General features: G+C 47.2%; 1 protein-coding gene across 3 annotated transcripts; it reads left to right on the plus strand.

Annotated features, from left to right (window-relative positions):
* Nucleotides 1–9,276: 9,276 nt before the first annotated feature.
* On the plus strand, nucleotides 9,277–16,635 carry LOC123068608 (uncharacterized). Of its 3 annotated transcripts, none has more exons than XM_044491219.1 (2): nucleotides 9,277–10,175; nucleotides 16,255–16,635. In XM_044491219.1, exon 1 carries the CDS (start codon nucleotides 9,677–9,679, stop codon nucleotides 10,127–10,129), a length of 453 nt encoding a protein of 150 aa, XP_044347154.1. In that variant the 5' UTR covers nucleotides 9,277–9,676; the 3' UTR covers nucleotides 10,130–10,175; nucleotides 16,255–16,635. The 3 variants fall into 3 exon arrangements, 1 of the variants encoding a protein (XP_044347154.1); XR_006431865.1 differs by having other exon boundaries at nucleotides 9,300–10,180; XR_006431866.1 differs by lacking the exon at nucleotides 9,277–10,175 and adding an exon at nucleotides 10,191–10,912.
* The last annotated feature ends 1,303 nt before the right edge of the window (nucleotides 16,636–17,938 follow it).

The raw sequence follows: 17,938 nt of genomic DNA on the forward strand, positions 1-17,938 counted from the left end.
GAGTACTGGACTGCTGCTAAGCCTTTGAGTGGGAGGTTTGCTCTCCGCTCGGTAGGATTTTTTGAATACTTAGGCGAGTACTGGACTGCAGCTAAGCCTCCGAGTGGGAGGTTTGATCTCCACTCGGTAGGATTTTTTGAATACTTAGGCGAGTACTGGAATGCAGCTAAGCCTCCGAGTGGGAGGTTTGCTCTCCACTCGGTAGGATTTTTAAATACTTAGACGAGTACTGGACTGCAGCTAAGCCCCCGAGTGGGAGGTTTGCTCTCCACTCGGTAGGATTTTGTGAATACTTAGGCGAGTACTGGACTGCAGCTAAGCCTCCGAGTGGGAGGTTTGCTCTCCACTCGGTAGGATTTTTTTGAATACTTAGGCGAGTACTAGACTACAGCTAAGCCTCCGAGTGGGAGGTTTTCTCTCCACTCGGTAGGATTTTTAAATACTTAGGCGAGTACTGGACTGCAGCTAAGCCCCGAGTGGGAGGCTGGCTCACCACTCGGTAGGATTTTTTAAACTTAGGCGAGTACTTGGACTGCAGCTAAGCCCCCGAGTGGGAGACTGGCTCACCACTTGGTAGGATTTTCAAGTACTTAGGTGAAACGGATTCGCAGCTAAGCCCCCTAGTGGGAGGCTGGCTCACCACTCGGTAGGGATTTTTTTTACAAACTTAGGCGAAACGGATTCGCAGCTAAGCCACCCACTGGGGGATTTCTCACGTAAACAAAAGTAACAACAATCACTGGGAAAATTATAACACTCTTGTCTTTGATAAACAAACTACAGAAGTAGTTTTATTACATCTCATCCGAGTGAGTACTTAAGTATAAAAGGGGCGGAGCAGCTCCGCATTCCAAGCTCGTGGCTCGCCGATCTGGCGATCGACATTGTAAAGACGGTACGCTCCATTGTGGAGGACTTTGATGACGATGAATGGGCCTTCCCAAGTAGGAGCAAGCTTGTGTGGCTTCTGTTGATCCACTCGGAGGACCAAATCTCCTTCTTGGAAGGCTTGACTCTTCATGTTTCTGGCATGGAATCGACACAAGTCCTGCTGATAAATAGTCGATCGGATCATGTCCATCTCTCTTTCTTCTTCTAGAAGGTCGACTGCGTCCTGCCGGGCTTGTTCTGCTTCATCTTCAGTGTAGAGCTCGACTCGGGGTGCATTGTGAAGTAGGTCACTCGGCAGAACTGCTTCAGCTCCATAGACCAGAAAGAATGGAGTTCGTCCAGTCGACCGATTAGGGGTGGTCCTTAATCCCCAAAGAACTGATGGAAGTTCGTCGACCCATGCGCCTGCTGCGTGCTTGAGATCACGCATCAACCGGGGTTTCAGTCCTTTGAGAATTAGGCCGTTTGCTCTTTCTGCTTGTCCATTCGACTGGGGGTGAGCGACGGAAGCGTAGTCGACTCACGTGCCTTGAGAAGCACAGAAAGCTCTGAATTCGTCGGAATCGAAGTTTGACCCATTATCAGTGATGATGCTGTGCGGAACTCCATATCTGAATATCAACTCTCTGATGAAGCTGATAGCAGTGCCGCCATCAAGATTCTTGATAGGCTTAGCTTCAATCCACTTAGTGAACTTGTCGACTGCCACCAGTACATGGGTGAAGCCGCTCCTGCCAGTTCTTAGTGGTCCAACCATATCCAATCCCCAAACAGCGAAGGGCCAGATGAGTGGAATGGTCTTCAAGGCTGAGGCGGGTTTGTGTGACATATTGGAATAGAACTGACATCCTTCACACTTGTCGACTATTTCCTTCGCCATTTCATTTGCTCTTGGCCAGTAAAATCCCGCTCGGTATGCTTTAGCCACAATGGTCCGAGAGGACGCATGATGACCACAGGTCCCCGAGTGGATATCGTCAAGAATTATCTGACCTTCTTCTGGTGTTATACATTTCTGGCTGACTCCTGTCGCGCTTTCCATGTACAACTGTCCCTTTATCACAGTAAAGGCCTTGGATCGGCGGACGATCTGCCGAGCCTCTTCTTCGTTCTCCGGGAGCTCTTTCCTTAGGATATACGCGATGTACAGCACTGTCCAGTCGGGAGTGATGACCAAAATTTCCATGATCAGGTCGACCACCGCTGGGACCTCAACTTCAGTCGGATCCGTGACACTTTTTGGCTGCGGGGATTCTTTGGTGAAAGGATCCTCTTGAACTGATGGTGTGTGAATGTGCTCCAAAAACACATTACTGGGAATGGCTTCTCTCTTGGAACCTATTTTTGCCAAATCATCAGCCGCTTGATTTTTTAGCCGGGTATATGATGGAGCTCTAACCCCTCGAATTTCTTCTCTAGCTTTCTCACTGCATTGCAGTAACCAGTCATGGCTGGACTTCTGACGTCCCACTCCTTCATCACCTGATTCACCACCAAATCTGAGTCGCCATAAACCATGAGGCGACGGACGCCGAGTGAAATGGCCATACGCAACCCATACAAAAGTGCTTCGTATTCTGCTTCGTTATTGGAGGAATCAAAATGGATCTGGAGCACATATCTGTGCTTATCTCCTCGGGGGGAAACCAACACTACCCCAGCACCGGAACCATTCAGCATCTTAGAACCATCAAAGAACATGGTCCAGTGCTCCGAGTGAACTTGAGTCGGTAGTTGCTGTTCAATCCACTCGGCGACGAAATCTGCTATTGCTTGGGACTTGATGGCTTTCTTTACCTCAAACTTGATATCCAGGGGAAGGAGTTCAATCGCCCATTTTGCCACTCGACCAGTTGCATCTCTGTTGTGTAGAATCTCTGACAATGGAGCGTCGCTAACGACTATAATGGAATGGTCAGAGAAGTAATGAGCAACCTTCTTCGTGGTCATATAAATCCCATATACAAGCTTCTGATAATGAGGGTATCTTTGCTTTGATGGGGTCAAAACTTCAGAAAGATAATATACTGGGCGCTAAACTTTAAAGGCTTTTCCTTCTTCTTCCCGCTCGACCATAAGTACTGCACTGACGACTTGTCCTGTGGCTGCAATGTAAAGCAGCATAGGCTCTTTGCTGATTGGGGCAGCAAGCACCGGCTGGGTGGAGAGCAGGGCTTTTAGCTCTACAAACGCTGCATCAGCTTCGGGAGTCCACTCGAACTTGTCTGATTTCTTCATCAGTCCGTAAAGAGGCAATGCCTTTTCACAGAGACGAGAGATGAATCGACTTAATGCGGCCAAGCATCCAGTAAGCTTCTGGATATCGTGCACATGCACAGGGCGTTTCATTTGGAGTATAGTACCGACTTTTTCTGGGTTGGCGTCGATTCCTCGTTCGGAAATGAGAAAACCGAGTAACTTTCCGCCAGGAACTCCGAATGTGCACTTTGATGGATTAAGCTTGATATCATACCTCCTGAGGTTAGCGAACGTTTCAGCTAGGTCAGTCAGCAGGTCGGAACCTTTCCGTGACTTGACCACAATATCATCCATGTATGCTTCCACATTCCGACTGATTTGAGTGAGAAGACACTTCTGAATCATCCTCATGAACGTGGCTCCGGCATTCTTGAGGCCGAAAGGCATGGTGACATAGCAGAAGCACCCGAATGGAGTGATGAAAGCTGTTTTGATCTCATCGGATCCATACAAATGGATCTGATGGTAACCGGAATAGGCATCTAAAAAAGACAGGCGCTCACATCCCGCAGTCGAGTCGACTATTTGGTCGATGCGGGGGATAGGAAAATGATCTTTCTGGCAGGCCCAATTGATATGTTTGAAGTCAATGCACATGCGAAGTGACTTCTCCTTATTGGGGACCATGATAACATTGGCGAGCCACTCGGAGTGGTAAATCTCTCGGATAAACTCTGCTGCTAAGAGCCGAGCCACCTCCTCGCCAATAGCCTTTCTCTTCTGGATGGCGAACCATCGAAGATGTGCCTTGACAGGTTTCACTTTTGAGTCGACTCGTAGACGGTGCTCAGCTAGTCCCCCTGGGAACACCTGGCATGTCAGAAGGCTTCCATGCGAAGATGTCCCAGTTCTCACGGAGGAACTGGACGAGGCTTCTTCCTATTTGGAGTCGAGTGTTGTTGAGATATGAGTCGGAGCAGCACTGGGGTCGGTCGGGTGAATGTGAATCGGCTTTGTCTCATCGGACGACTGAAACGCTGATTCCGTAGCAGGCTTCTTGGCTCGCAACAAATCACTCGGATCTGCAGTTTTCTGGTATTCCTGCAGCTCTACCACTGCCATCTGAGCATCAGCGATCTTTGAGCCTTTCTGAAAGCACTCTTCTGCCTTCTTCCGATTGCCAGTAATAGTGATCACACCTTTGGGACCAGGCATCTTCAATTTGAGGTGCACATAACATGTTCGAGCCATGAAACGTGCATAAGCTGGCCTGCCCAAAATAGTGTGATAAGCACTCTGGAAATCCACAACTTCAAACGTCAACTTTTCTTTGCGGTAATTCTTGGAATCACCGAAAACCACATCATCAAGAGCAATTTGGCCGAGTGACTCAGCCTTCTTTCCAGGAATGACTCCATGGAAACTCATGTTGCTGGTACTAAGTCTGGACATTGGAATGCCCATCCCTTTCAATGTCTCTGCATACAATATATTCAGGCCACTGCCACCATCCATCAAGACTTTAGTCAGTCGAGTACCTTCGACGACTGGGTCGACCACCAAAGCTTGCCTCCCAGGGGTGGCTATGTGCGTCGGATGATCGGACTGGTCGAATGTGATGGCTGTCTGAGACCATTTCAGATAACTGGGTGTCACCGGAGCAACCATATTCACCTCTTGGTTGATATTTCAATCGACTTTTGCTTTCAACATCAGCAAAAATCATCAGGGTGGAATTGACCTGGGGATATCCATCATCACTATCCTCTTTGTCTTCAACTTTGTCCGACTCCTTCTCCTTATCTTTGGGTTGTTTCCCCTCGAACTGCTGGATCCAGAGCCGACACTGTCGAGTGGTATGTTTCGGGTAAATGAATATACCCTCATCATCTTTCTTCGTGTGGATGTGGCACGGCAAATCCATCACATCATTCCCTTCCTTGTACTTCACCTTCTTAGGGTTCCAAGACCCTTTGGGATTCCCTTTAAACTTTCCTTGAGTCACGGCCAAGGCTTCTCCAGGAGCAGCTGGCTTGGCTTTCCGCTTCTGCTTCCGACTGGAGTTCCCTCCTCCGGTTTCGTGGGCAACTGACTTGTGCTTGCCACTCCGGAGCCGATCCTCTTCTTCACCATTGGCATACTTGGTGGAGATCTCCATCATTCGACTCTCTGTATTTAACGCCTTCCTTGAAGGCATAGACTGCCTGGTGATCAGATACATTCTCTACCGTGTGATGCAACGTGATCCATCTCTGGATGTAATCCCTCAGAGTTTCATTCGACTTCTGCACACAAGATTGCAGCTCTGTCAACCCTGCTGGTCGCTTGCAAGTTCCTTCAAAGGTTCTGACAAACACTCGGGCAAGATCTTCCCAAGTGTAAATGCTGTTGGGTGCTAACTGATTCAACCATGCTCTGGCCGAGCCCTCCAACATAAGAGGCAGGTGTTTCATGGCCACCTCATCGTTGCTGCCGCCAATCTGAACAGCCACTCGGTAGTCTTCAAGCCAAGTATCAGGCTTGGACTCGCCAGTGAACTTACTGACTCCAGTCGCCAACCTGAAGTTGGGAGGAATCACCGCAGCCCTGATGGCTCTACTGAAACACTCTGGTCCCGAGACGTGTACTCTGCTGCTGGTGGGTACATCTCTGTCATGACCTTCTCGATGAGCTCTGTTCCTGTCGACCAAACCTTGAACGATAATGGATCTCGCGTCAAAGCCTGGTTCCCTGGGGTCGACTGGAATCCTTCGCCCAACACTGTGTTGATGTCTGTCATCCTGCTGTCGAGGCGCGTACGTTCCACCCCTTGGGGGAGGGGTGGGCACTCGACGTCGATCATTGCGATCGAGTCGGTGATCATACTGCTCACGGTTCTTGTACTGATCACGCCAGTCTCCACATTCCTCACGCCTCGGAGGCGATCTTGGGCTATGGGCCGACTGGACTGTATTCGCAGCGACGGATCTGCTGTGAATCCTATTCCGTGACTGTGATACAGCTGAATTTTGATCTCCTGCTGCCCGGAGTGATGCTCTGATCTGTAACAAGCCTCTGCCAGCCTCTGACTGGGAAGGCTCAATCGACTCTTCTATACGGGTTGCAACTGCTAGATTCTGAATCGGAGTTCGATATACCTGAGTTGGTGGTGGAAAGAGTTGACCCCGCGCACGCTCGTCGAGTGCTCGCTGGAGGTTCTCCAGTCGAGTGCGCTCAGCCAAGTTGGCCAAGCGCGCATCCTCTAAGGCACGAGCCTTGGGGGTTTCTCTGACGATAGGAGTGTGTAGCGCATCTATGTTTCGACGGCGAAGTTCTTCCCTCTGCAGCGAAGTGAGGGGCTCGGGTTGATACTCTTCGAGAACCTGCGCTGGATCGCCTCCGCCGTCGCCTCCGTCGGCGCGGGGAAAACCGGGATGACTGCATGGTCCATTGACCATCAGAATCTCCGCCACTGGATCACTGCTATCACACTCGGATGCAGTCTCTGGGAGCCAGTCGACAGGTCGAACAGGCCATAGAGAGATTCGTCGGGCTCGATCGCCATGACTTGGGGGGTGGCCGACTGGCGAGCCACCGCGTGCCTCACCCACCGCTGAAGCCTCGACCGACCGGAACGCTTATGCCAGTGGGAAACAGGAGGAAGGATGACAGAGGGGCCGACCGATACTGGGTCGACGGTTGTCGCAGGAGGATGCCGCGGACGCATGCGCGAAAGTGCGTCGCCCCGCGGACAAGGAGCGCGTCGATGTCGAGCGGAGCCTCCTGAAGCCAAGCGGAGTCATCGGCGATGAACGTGAGCGCGCCGAGACAGATCTCGCGGCCCTCGACCAAAACTCCACCTGAAACCATGATGAAGGAGATCGGAAAAATCACAACTTCTCCAATAAGTCGCTAAGACACCTGCCCCACAGTGGGCGCCAACTGTCGTGGTTCTAAGTCTGACAGTAGAACAGGGGGGTAGGAATGGAGAGGCAAGATCCTAGCTATGGAGTAGTTGTATACGCAAGATGTTTACGAATTCAGGCCCTTCTCGGAGGAAGTAACAACCCTACGTCTCGGAGCCCGGAGGCGGTCGACTGGATTATGTGTATATGAGTTACAGGGGTGCGAACCCTTTACACTGAGGAGGGGGGTGGCTTATATAGAGTCCGCCAGACCCCTCCGGCCATCAGTTATACAGGGTTTAAGGTACATTAAGATCGGGCGTTGCTGGTAACGCCACAAATAAAGTGCTATGATGACCATAAAAGCTACTTAATGACAGACCGTTTGCGTGCAGAGTGACTTTAGGTCTCCTGGCAGTCGAGTGGTTGGCTTCATGGTCGAGTGTCTTCGAGTCCGTCGAGTGGAACCCTTCCAGGTCGACTGAAAGGTGGTTTCTTCTAGAGATGTCCTTGGGGAGGGTATCTTGGACAGGTCCATGACCCTACCCTAGGTACATGGCTTCATCAGGTGTCAAAACAGGCGGATCTCGGGTAGGGGTCCCGATCTATGCGTCAAGGCTGATGGTAACAGGAAGCAAGGGACACAGATGTTTACCCAAGTTCGGGCCCTCTCGATGAAGGTAAAACCCTACTTCCTGCTTGATTAATATTGATGATATGGGTAGTACAAGAGTAGATCTACCACGAGATCGTAGAGGCTAAACCCTAAGAGCTAGCCTATGATGGTATGATTGTAATTGTGATCGGCCTTCTAAGGACCAACCTCTCTGGTTTATATAGACACTGGAGAGGGCTAGGGTTTACATGGAGTCGGTTACAAGAAAGGAAATATAATATCCGGATCGCCAAGATTGCCTTCCACGCAAAGGAGAGTCCCATCCGGACACGGGTCGAAATCTTGAGTCTTGTATCTTCACGCTTCAATAGTCCGGACGTTGTACACAGTCCGGCTGTCTGGATATCCCCTAATCCAGGACTCCCTCACCCATCCCGTCCGGCTAGTTATTCATATTCTTGGAAATGGTTTTTGGTTAGATAGGGACTACAAATGGAATAGTTCCGTAGTGCCTCTGAAATGGAGCTTAAATGTTCCTTTTGAAAATCATAACGGAAATGTATCTTAAATAGTTCTAGACATGTTTTTCTCTGGCCGGTTGCCTTAATTCTCTATGAAATGTATCTCTGAACTCAAATGAATTTCCTGGTGCTGAAATGCATTTGAGACTATCCCATAATAAATTGATATATTAGCAAAAGAATATTGAAATGCATTTTAAGTTTTAGTGAACCATAACTTCAATGAATTTGAAATTGTTTTCCAAGTACTTTCTTTTAATATTTTAATTTCACACAATTCCAATTTATTTGGAATTGGTTCACGCATTGAAAGTTCGGTTGAATTTTATTTGAAATGTATCTAAAATATCCCTGCTCATGACTGAAATCTGAGCAATTTATTTCACATTTGTGAAATTTGTTGAAAATGCACCTTAAACCAACGAAATTTGTTATCAAAATATGAGTGAATTGAAGCTGATAGGAACTAACTAGAAATTGCATCAGAAAATGTATGTGGAACGTATGTGAAAATGCTTTTTTTTAAGTATCTTAAGATTTTCTAAATCATTAATTCTGTGAGAAGTTAAAACTTCAATATATGGAGACGTATTTCGTGTACGTGCGCGCCCACACACACCCCGCTAGAAAATTTAAAAAGGGGTATTCTTGTACAGCCATGTAAATTAATCATCTAATTTTTTCGGCAATTTATTAGGGCCTAATTAATTGTTTCTTCTTTGGGGAAAGCCGCACCCTCCCATCCGGTCCCTGACTGTTTGCTCGCCGCATTGTTCATCCCCGCCACCGCCGGCCCACTGCCCCCCTTCACCCACTCAGCCAACCCATGGGTCGTTGCCGCCGCCATCCATTCCCTCTCACCACCGCACTTGCCCTTCCTCTCCTTGTTGACCTACTCATGCACGCCGGTAAGTAGCTTCCCAAGCCCCCCCCATTCGTCCATGACCATGTCCATGTCCATCTAATGCATATTGAAAAGTTGAGAAGACTTAGTAGACCCCTTCTCCAAATAAGATGAAGTGCTCGACGAGCGGAAAATGGTTGTTGAGCTCGACCAGCCAGTTTAAGATTGGTCGGCCACTGACATGTTATACCTAGCATTCCAACAACCCAACGACAACCACTGCGAGGCTACACTTCTTCGACGCCACCAACGGGTGTAGCTGCACGACGAAGCCACCGATGAGGAGGACGACGGCTAAGACATACATACCGTCGGTTTTTTACTCCCACCGCTCTGTGCCCAGAGACAAGTCGTGGCCAACCCATAGGCTTAGCGAAGTTGCGCTGCTTAGGTCGACGAGAAAGAAACCATAAGAAAAAGCTTGTATTCTCTTAATTAAGAGAGAGAGAGAGAGAGAGAGAGAGAGATCTTAGACATTTGATGTTTCGTCACACCCCCGTCATCTCCCCTGGCCTCGTCCCCCGCGCCGCATCGGGAATCGCACTGGCAACGAGCCCCGATGAATTTATTCGTCTCCCCACCCACCCACCTTACGATTCGCCTTCCACTTGCCTCTCCCCCTGTTTTTCTCTGCCCACAAACTTGATCTCATCAGGCGCTCATGGCGAGGAGGCTGCAGAAGCGGATCCACGTGCGGAGGTTGGGTCCGGCGACGAGGGTGGCGGAGCCAAGGGCCCTGCTGTCTCTAGCAGTGGTGCCGCTGGCTCTGATCGAGCCGAAATCGCCGGCGGCGCACAGGGAGATGCGTCGGGTGGTGCGGGAGAGTTTCCCCATTCGCAGCGAGTGGGGCGACATCCACCTTCAGGTGATCAAGCATGCGACCTTTGCGGAGAGAGGGCGCTTCATCGGCGACGAGGGAGCGGACGAGGTGGAGCTCCTATTCTGGGCTATCCAGGAGGCCAAATCGGAGATCCCAGAGCAAGCGGCCCCGTGGGCGTACTTCCGGACAGCAAATCCATCGCGGCTCAACATCAGGCTGCCGCGGGTGGAAGCGCTTTCCAGCATCCCGCTGGAGGAGCTGCCGCCGGGGGTGCTGCCTCCTGCTCGTCAGTGACTCGCTAGGTGCTACTGCGGCGGAACGCCATTGAAGCCCCTCCATGGTCAGGTAACTTCGAGGCCCCCCATGTCCAACTTCCTTTGAAGTTTTGATCTAGATTGCTTACATTCCGTGATAAACTGCATAGAATTCGGTTGAGTGTTGCCCATTTGGTTGGGAATAAGGATTCAGATCAGGTAGTTGCTGCTTCTGCGGCAGGGATTGTTCCAAAATTACTGACTGCCGCGTTGGGCTCGCCGGCGGCCAGCAGCTTGCGGGTTTCCGCTGGCGGTGAGGATTCTCAATCTGTCACCCGCACCCATAAGTGTATTGTTGGTCCCTCTTTTCGTGGGCGTCGGGTTAAAGGGAAGACGGATTTTAAAAAAACGTGTTCGTTTTCTGACGAAGCCCTAGAAATAGAGGAGCATTTTGGCCAGCTCTGGCTCATCCCATCTCCCCGCCGCCACCGCACACATACCCTACCCCTACCGCCCCGCAAGTCTGATTCATCCACCGGGTTCCTCTGCTGGATTCGTAAGGATCTCGTGGGGAACAACTCTTTTAGTGCGTCTGATTGCTTCCCAACCACCCTCCGCGCCTTTGATCCCACCCCAAAAACTATCAAGCTTGTTCGGGAAGGGATTGGCCCCGGATCCTTGTCTTTTGCTGAAGTTGTCAAACAAGGTTTGAAGATGGCTGATCGTCGGGGTGTCAATCCATCTGGTGTTGCTGGTTCAGCCAAGGGTGTGGGACAGAAACCCACCCCAGGCGCTGGTGGATCCAAATAGGCAAATCCATCTGGTAAGGACCCTGTCCCTCCTCAGAGACCAACTAGATCTACTGGATCCACAACCACCTATTCCCAAGTGCAGTCGTCTCGGGTGAATGAAGTGGAAAAAGAGCAACCATTAGACCCCAGGTACAAAGAGATGATTTTCTTTAACTGTGGTGGTCCAAGGCATTATGTGGGTAATTGTGTCAAACCTAAAGCCTGTTTTATATGTCAACAAGCTCACAATGTGAACAACTGTTCTGCCTAGACTAGAATTCAACCCACTGCAGCTTTCTTTGGGAGTGGTGCAAGTGGTTTAGGTTTTTACCATGTTGAAGTTCCTGTGGCAAATGAGTCTAAGTGGATCAATTTTCAGAACTGTGGTGTGGTTAACATTACCAAAGGAGGGGTAGACAAGAATAAGCTGATGAGTCTTCTGACTGCTACTTTTTGCAAAACCAGAACTTGGCCTTGGCAGATTAGGGAGTTGTCAGATAAGGAATTCCTAGTCAGATTCCCTCCATGGAAGAAAGTAGAGGATTTGATTGAGCTGCATGGTTTCAGTTTACCACAAGATGTTTCTGTTAAGATGACTGAATGGGCTGGGTCTTGTGGCCCTTTTGGTGAACTTACTGAAGCATGGGTGTTGATTGAGGGGATTCCCCCTAAGTGGTGCTCCTGGAAAGTATTTGCCCAAATTGCATCCTTGTTTGGAGTGCTCACTGATGTGGACTGGAATGGTATGTTTAGGACATTCTATGAAAAATGTGAGGATTAAGATTTCCTGCAAGGACCCCAGGAAAATTCCTTTTGAGAGGTTGATTGAGATGAAGAAGAAGTTATTCTTAATTGGCTTTATTGTGGAAGGTTTTGAACAGATGGGGGGCAAAAACTGTATGGTGGAAATTGAGGATGAAAATGAAGATGATGACCTTGAGGAAGATAATGGCAACCAAGAACCAAATGACCTATCCAAGAACATTGATGATGATGAACTCATTGATGATGAAACTGCTATTGATGATCTTGATAAGGCAAACTTTAAAACTCAGGGTGGTACTAGTTCTTCTTCTAAGAAGAAAATGAGCAACACTTTATCTGAATATCAAGGTGGTGGTCAGGAAAAACTCAATATGATGGACATGTCAAACAAGAAGAGTGTGTTTGAGATTGAGGTGTGTGAGGGGATTTATTCCAAGAGTGTAGATGTCACTTCCAACAAGACTGAGGGGATATGCACTCCTGAAAAAACTTGGACTAAAAAAGATGATGCTGGTAATCAGAGTGGCTATGTGGACTACTGTATGAACCTTCTTAGCTCAGTGGACATGTCTGTGTCTGATGATGAGGAATATGTTGAAGAGGTGGATGTGGGAGTTCTCTCCCCTGGGACTGTTCAAAAATTTCAAGAATCTGGCATCAAACGTTCACTGCTGGAGACTTTGGACCAAGCTAGATCTGGGGGAATCAAAGTTGACAAGAACTTAAAATGGGGGCCTGTTAAAGCCCAGAAGTATGGCACTAGGGTTCATGGGAATGTGGACATTATCAAAAATACTGCCCAGTATAAGATGAAGAAAATTTTTCCCTACCAATGATTATTTCCTCCTTCCTAGTCAAGCTGTTCAAGTAGGTCTTGCTATTGGTAGAGATAATGATAACATGCTTGATATTATAGATGATCTTAAGATTCAAGAACAAAAGAAATGCATTGCCTTTGCTAATGCTGAACCTGAAATAGCTTTACCTCTCAATATTAACCTGACTCAAGAAGAGTTAGTGCGGACTCCTGCTGGTGATTGCTCTCTGGCAATAGTTGGCACTGTTGATGTTACAGATCAACCCCCTGATGTCCTCACTAAGGTTAAGCCTTGTGGCTTGTCTCATCCTTTTAGAATATCCTGATGATAGGTCTTATTTGGAATATCAAAGGACTAAGTAAGCCTGGTAAAGTTCAGTGCCTTTGTGATGTGATTGCTAAAGTTAACCCTGATTTTATTGGTTTCCAAGAGACTAAGAAGGAAAGTATATCTGAGGGTTTCCTTAAAGCTCTGGATAGTAAGCAGCTCTTTAGCTGGCATTTTCTCCCAGCTATAAGGACTGCTGGAGGTATCTTAGTTGGCTTGAAATATGAGCTCTTTGAGGTGATTGGGTTTACTAATAATAGATTCTCTGTTAAGGCTATTATCAAGAATAAGTGGGATGGTTTTTTATGGCATCTAGTCATAGTTTATGGGTATGCTTACCCTGAATTCAAGGTAGATTTTGTCTCTGAGTTGCATGATATCTTTGATTCTAGTTCATACCCTATTCTGGTTTGTGGAGATTTTAACCTAGTGAGAGATAGCAAGGAGAAGAGTAATGGGCTTGTTGATCAACAAAGTTCTTTGTTGTTTAATGATTGGATTAACAGATGGGGTCTTATGGAAATTTCTATTTCCAATAGGAAATTTACTTGGTCCAATAATCAGGAGAGTCCAGTTTTTGATGTGCTTGACAGGGTTTTCTCTTCATTAGATTGGGATGCTCATTTCCCCATGTCCACCCTAGTGGCTTTGCCCAGGGCTGGCAGTGATCATACCCCCTGGTGTTAGACACTGGGGGGAGGAGACATTATGGCCCTAAAATGTTTAGATTTGAGAAGTGGTGGCTCTCTCAACCTGATTTTAATCAGGTGGTGGAAAAAGCTTGGAGATCTATCTCCTCTAGTATTTCTTCTATGGACAATTGGATGGTTAAATCTAGGGTCCTCAGGAAGAAAATCAAAGGTTGGAGTGCCAATGTTGAGGCTGCTATTAAAAATAGGAAGAAAGCTATTCTATTTGAACTTGATAAATTGGATGTCTCTTCTGAGACACAAAACCTTTCTCCAAGTGAATCTACTAGGTTAGGGGATCTCAAGAGAGAATTGGAAGATATTTGGAGGAAAGAAGAAACTGCTTTGTGGCAGAGATCTAGAGATAGGAAGATTCTAGAAGGGGATAGGAACAATGCCTATTTCCAAGCTTTGGCTAATCATAGACATAGGAAAAATCACCTTTCAGAAATGGATGGCCCCAATGGGGTAGTTACCTCTACTACTGATATGTTGAAGATAGCTACTAATTTTTATAAAAGGCTTTTTGCTTTTGAAACTAAACCTGATATTCACCTTGAGTCTAATTTTTGGGAAGAGGATGAGAAAGTTCCTGAGCTTGACAAAGTTAAGCTAGAAAAACCTTTTTCCGAGGAGGAAATTAAGCAAGCAATTAAGAGCTCTTATGCCTGTGGGGCCCCTGGTCCTGATGGTTTTTCCTTTTTATTTTACCAAAAATTTTGGGATCTTATTAAAGATGACTTCATGTGGATGGTCAGGGATTTTGAAGCTGGTTCTCTAGATATTGCTAGACTCAATTTTGCCTTGATTACTCTTATTCCAAAAACTCCTTTTGCTAAAGAGATGAAAGATTTCAGACCTATTAGCCTCAGTAATTGTGCTGTTAAGATTTTCTCTAAGGCCATGACTACTAGAGTTGCTCCTATTTGTGATAAACTTATTTCACCTAACCAGACTGCCTTTATTAAAGGGAGGTTCATTTTGGAAAGTGTTGTGATGGCTCATGAAGTGATTCATGAGGTTCACATGTCTGGGAGCAGTGGGATTATTCTTAAGCTAGATTATGAAAAAGCTTATGATAGGGTTAACTGGGATTTTATTAAAGAAATGCTCCTTTCTAGGGGTTTTGGGATTAAAAGGGTTAATTGGGTTTTTAGTACCCTGTATCAAGGGACCTTTCAGGTCAGGATCAATGAGACTAATGGGCCACATTTTGTGGCTGGGAAAGGGCTAAAACAAGGGGACCCACATTCTCCTTTGCTCTTCAACTTGGTTGCAGATGTTTTTACTAAAATGCTATCCAAGGCTTCTAGGGCTGGCCTGATTGGTGGTCTTTTGCCACAGGTGATCCCTGGGGGTGTTATCAGCTTGCAATATGTTGATGACACTATCCTGTTTCTGCAAGATTCCATGGCTTATGTCAAGAACCTGAAATGGATTTTGACTTGTTTTGAAAGTCTCTCTGGCATAAAAATTAACTTTAATAAAAGTGACCTTCATACCATCAATATTCCTATGGAAATGTCCAACAATTTTGCCCAAATTTTCTGCTGTCAATTTGGAGATTTTCCATTTAAGTACCTTGGGGTCCCTCTACACTATAAAAAACATAGAAGGAAGGACATCCAACATATTATTGATAGGATTATCAAGAATATTGCTGGCTGGATGGGTAAACACCTCTCCTATAGAGGCAAATTAATTTTGCTGACTACCTGTATAGCTAGCATTCCTGCTTATCTGATGTCTGTCATGAAATTCCCTAAGTGGGCCATTGATGCCATTACTTCACAAATGTCCCACTTCTTTTGGGGCAATGTGGGTGACAATCATAAATACCATTTGGCTAGCTGGGGTTTGATTTCTCAGAAAAAAGAGTTTGGAGGTTTAGGGGTACCTAATCTTAGAGAATACAACATGGCCCTTCTTGCCATATGGGGGAGAAGGTTTTATGATGATAGGAATAGTGATTGGAAGAAAGTCATTAAGATTAAGTATGATACTGATAATCCCAATTTGTATTGGGGGGATTAGGCTCTCCTTTCTGGAAAAGCCTAACTTGGGCTCTGGGAGGTGCCAAAACTTTCATCAGCTGGATTCCTAGGAATGGGGAGAACATTGCCTTCTGGCATGATACTTGGATTGGGGGGCACTCTCGGAAAACTAGGTTCTGGGACTTGTTTGACATTTGTCAACAACAAGATGCTATTTTTGCCCAGGTTTGGGATGGCAATCATCTGCAGCTAACTTTTAGAAGATGTGTAGATGATAGCACTATGGATAAATGGTACGAGCTATGTGAGTTAGTTAGCACTTTCATTCTTGGGTCTGTCCCAAATGCTCCTAGATGGTGTCTTGAACCATCTGGGGTTTACTCTGTTAAATCATTTTCCAAGATAATTAACTTTGGTGGGATATCTTCTGATATTAAGGATGCCATTTGGAAGATTAAGGTGCCACCCAATATTCATGTCTTTCTTTGGCTAGCCTATAATAACAAATGCTTAACTAGGGACAACTTGGCCAAGAGGAGACATGTGGAGGATCCCACATGTGTTTTTTGTGGAGAAAAAGAAACGATTAAACATCTCTTTTTTGAATGTGTGGTGGCTAGTAATATCTGGAATATAATTGCTGAGGGGATGAGTATCCCTATCCCATCTTCCTTTTTATCTCTGTCTGTTATGTGGAAAGTTAAAAAAGAAGAATGATGCTATCAACACCTCTGCTACCTTGTGGGGCTTATGGCTTCTGCGCAATGAATTTGTGTTTCAGGGGCAAAAATGGCGAAGCATTCGCTGCATCATGGACCTGGTGGGAGGGCTGGTGAGGCAATGGAAGATTTTGTGCTCCGACACTCAGGATGTGCTTCTTCTTCGATGTTTAAGGCTTTTGGATCGGCGAAGAGGGGAGCTGCTTAGAATAGCCTGGGTTATGTGAATTTTGCTGAACTATGTGTTCTCTGTTTATCTGTTTGAATGCTCCAGTCTTGGGCAGTTTATCTGTTTCGTTTTGTAATAGGAGTAGTTGGCTTGTTCTTCTGTGGCAGCTACTTTTGGCTGTTGCCGAACGCTGTACAATGTCTTGGTACGCTGGTTTCGCCTTTGCTTTTTAATAAAAGTTGGGGCAGGGGGGAAACCCCTATCTTTCGAAAAAGAGAGAGAGAGATCTTAGCAACAATTGTCTCACACGTACCTAGGGATATTTAATCATCGAAGATAATACTAAGAATAACCCACGATACATCATTTTTTTTATTATCTCTTCTAAATTACATGGCAAACATAAGATAAGACAATCTTATCAACCATTGTACACGCCCTTAAATTCAGAGCGTTTAGGCTACCTGGTTGGTTGGGCAAGCATTTTTTTTGCAATATGTAAACTGTCTAAACTGTTTTATTTTAAGTGAGGGGTAAGTTTTATTCTACCCCGTATATCTGTCTTAAAAATTGTAAATTTTCTATAGGGAATGCACCGAAGCACACCTCGGATTTCAATCGGGTTAGACCTGAATTAGTTACTTGTCAATGCCCATCATGCTTTCAATTATGAAGGTGAATGGACGATTTCGACTGTTAGTATGCTTAGGGGGCGTGCCGAAAGCAGAAGTGTAAGCATATTTTTCGAGGGTCTCCTAAAAGTAATATTAAATGTGCGGAAAATCATGAATCGAATTTGTAAATGTACCGAAGCAGACGTTTCGAATTGTCTTGATGAAACAAAGAGCAAAAGCTTTTAAATTATGTCGCCGGAACCAAACCAAATTCGAATCACCCGGGCCACCCGTCCTGCCGCCGCATCATTATTACTTTCGGGGCCCTGTTCACCACTGATCATCGACTCGCGAGCAGGAAAGGAAGGAATGCGCGCGGCACTGTTGGTTACAGTCGACGAGGGATCTGAGTGAGAACCGGCCACTGTTGCCGGGCCCGCCCCTAACTCGATCGGAGCTCCATGTGTGCTCCGAGAGCAAGTGGTGCGCAGTGCGCTCGATCGCCCGCGGAATCTGGTGCGCTGTACGAGACCCAGCCTTCCAACAAACTCGAACCGTCAGCGGCCCGGTACAAACCGTCGATGGGGGCGGCGGAGCGGCCAGCAGTACGCCAGCAGCTACACCGCTAGTAGCCCAGACGCGGACACGCACCGGATCGGACGGCCGGCCGGACACGCGTGCGGCGCCGTGGCGTGGGCTAGGCAGTGGTAGGAGGCTCGGAACCGGGGCCGGCCGGCGCCGTCGCCATCGGCCGCAGACCGTGCATGTTGCTCACTCGGTGGCCGTACGCCCTTGTCAGACTAGTAGAGGAGGACCAGACCAGACTATGCAGCTGCTGCGTGCTCCGTGTGCTGTACTGTACCGGTCCCTCCCTCCACGTATTGCCACATCCATAGGGCAACGTGATGTGCCAGCGCGGCATGCCCATGCGACAATCTTCTTCCCCACTCTCTCTTGCTTTTC

Source organism: Triticum aestivum, chromosome 3B (genome assembly GCF_018294505.1).
Source record: "Triticum aestivum cultivar Chinese Spring chromosome 3B, IWGSC CS RefSeq v2.1, whole genome shotgun sequence".
Classification (NCBI taxonomy): Eukaryota; Viridiplantae; Streptophyta; class Magnoliopsida; order Poales; family Poaceae; genus Triticum; species Triticum aestivum.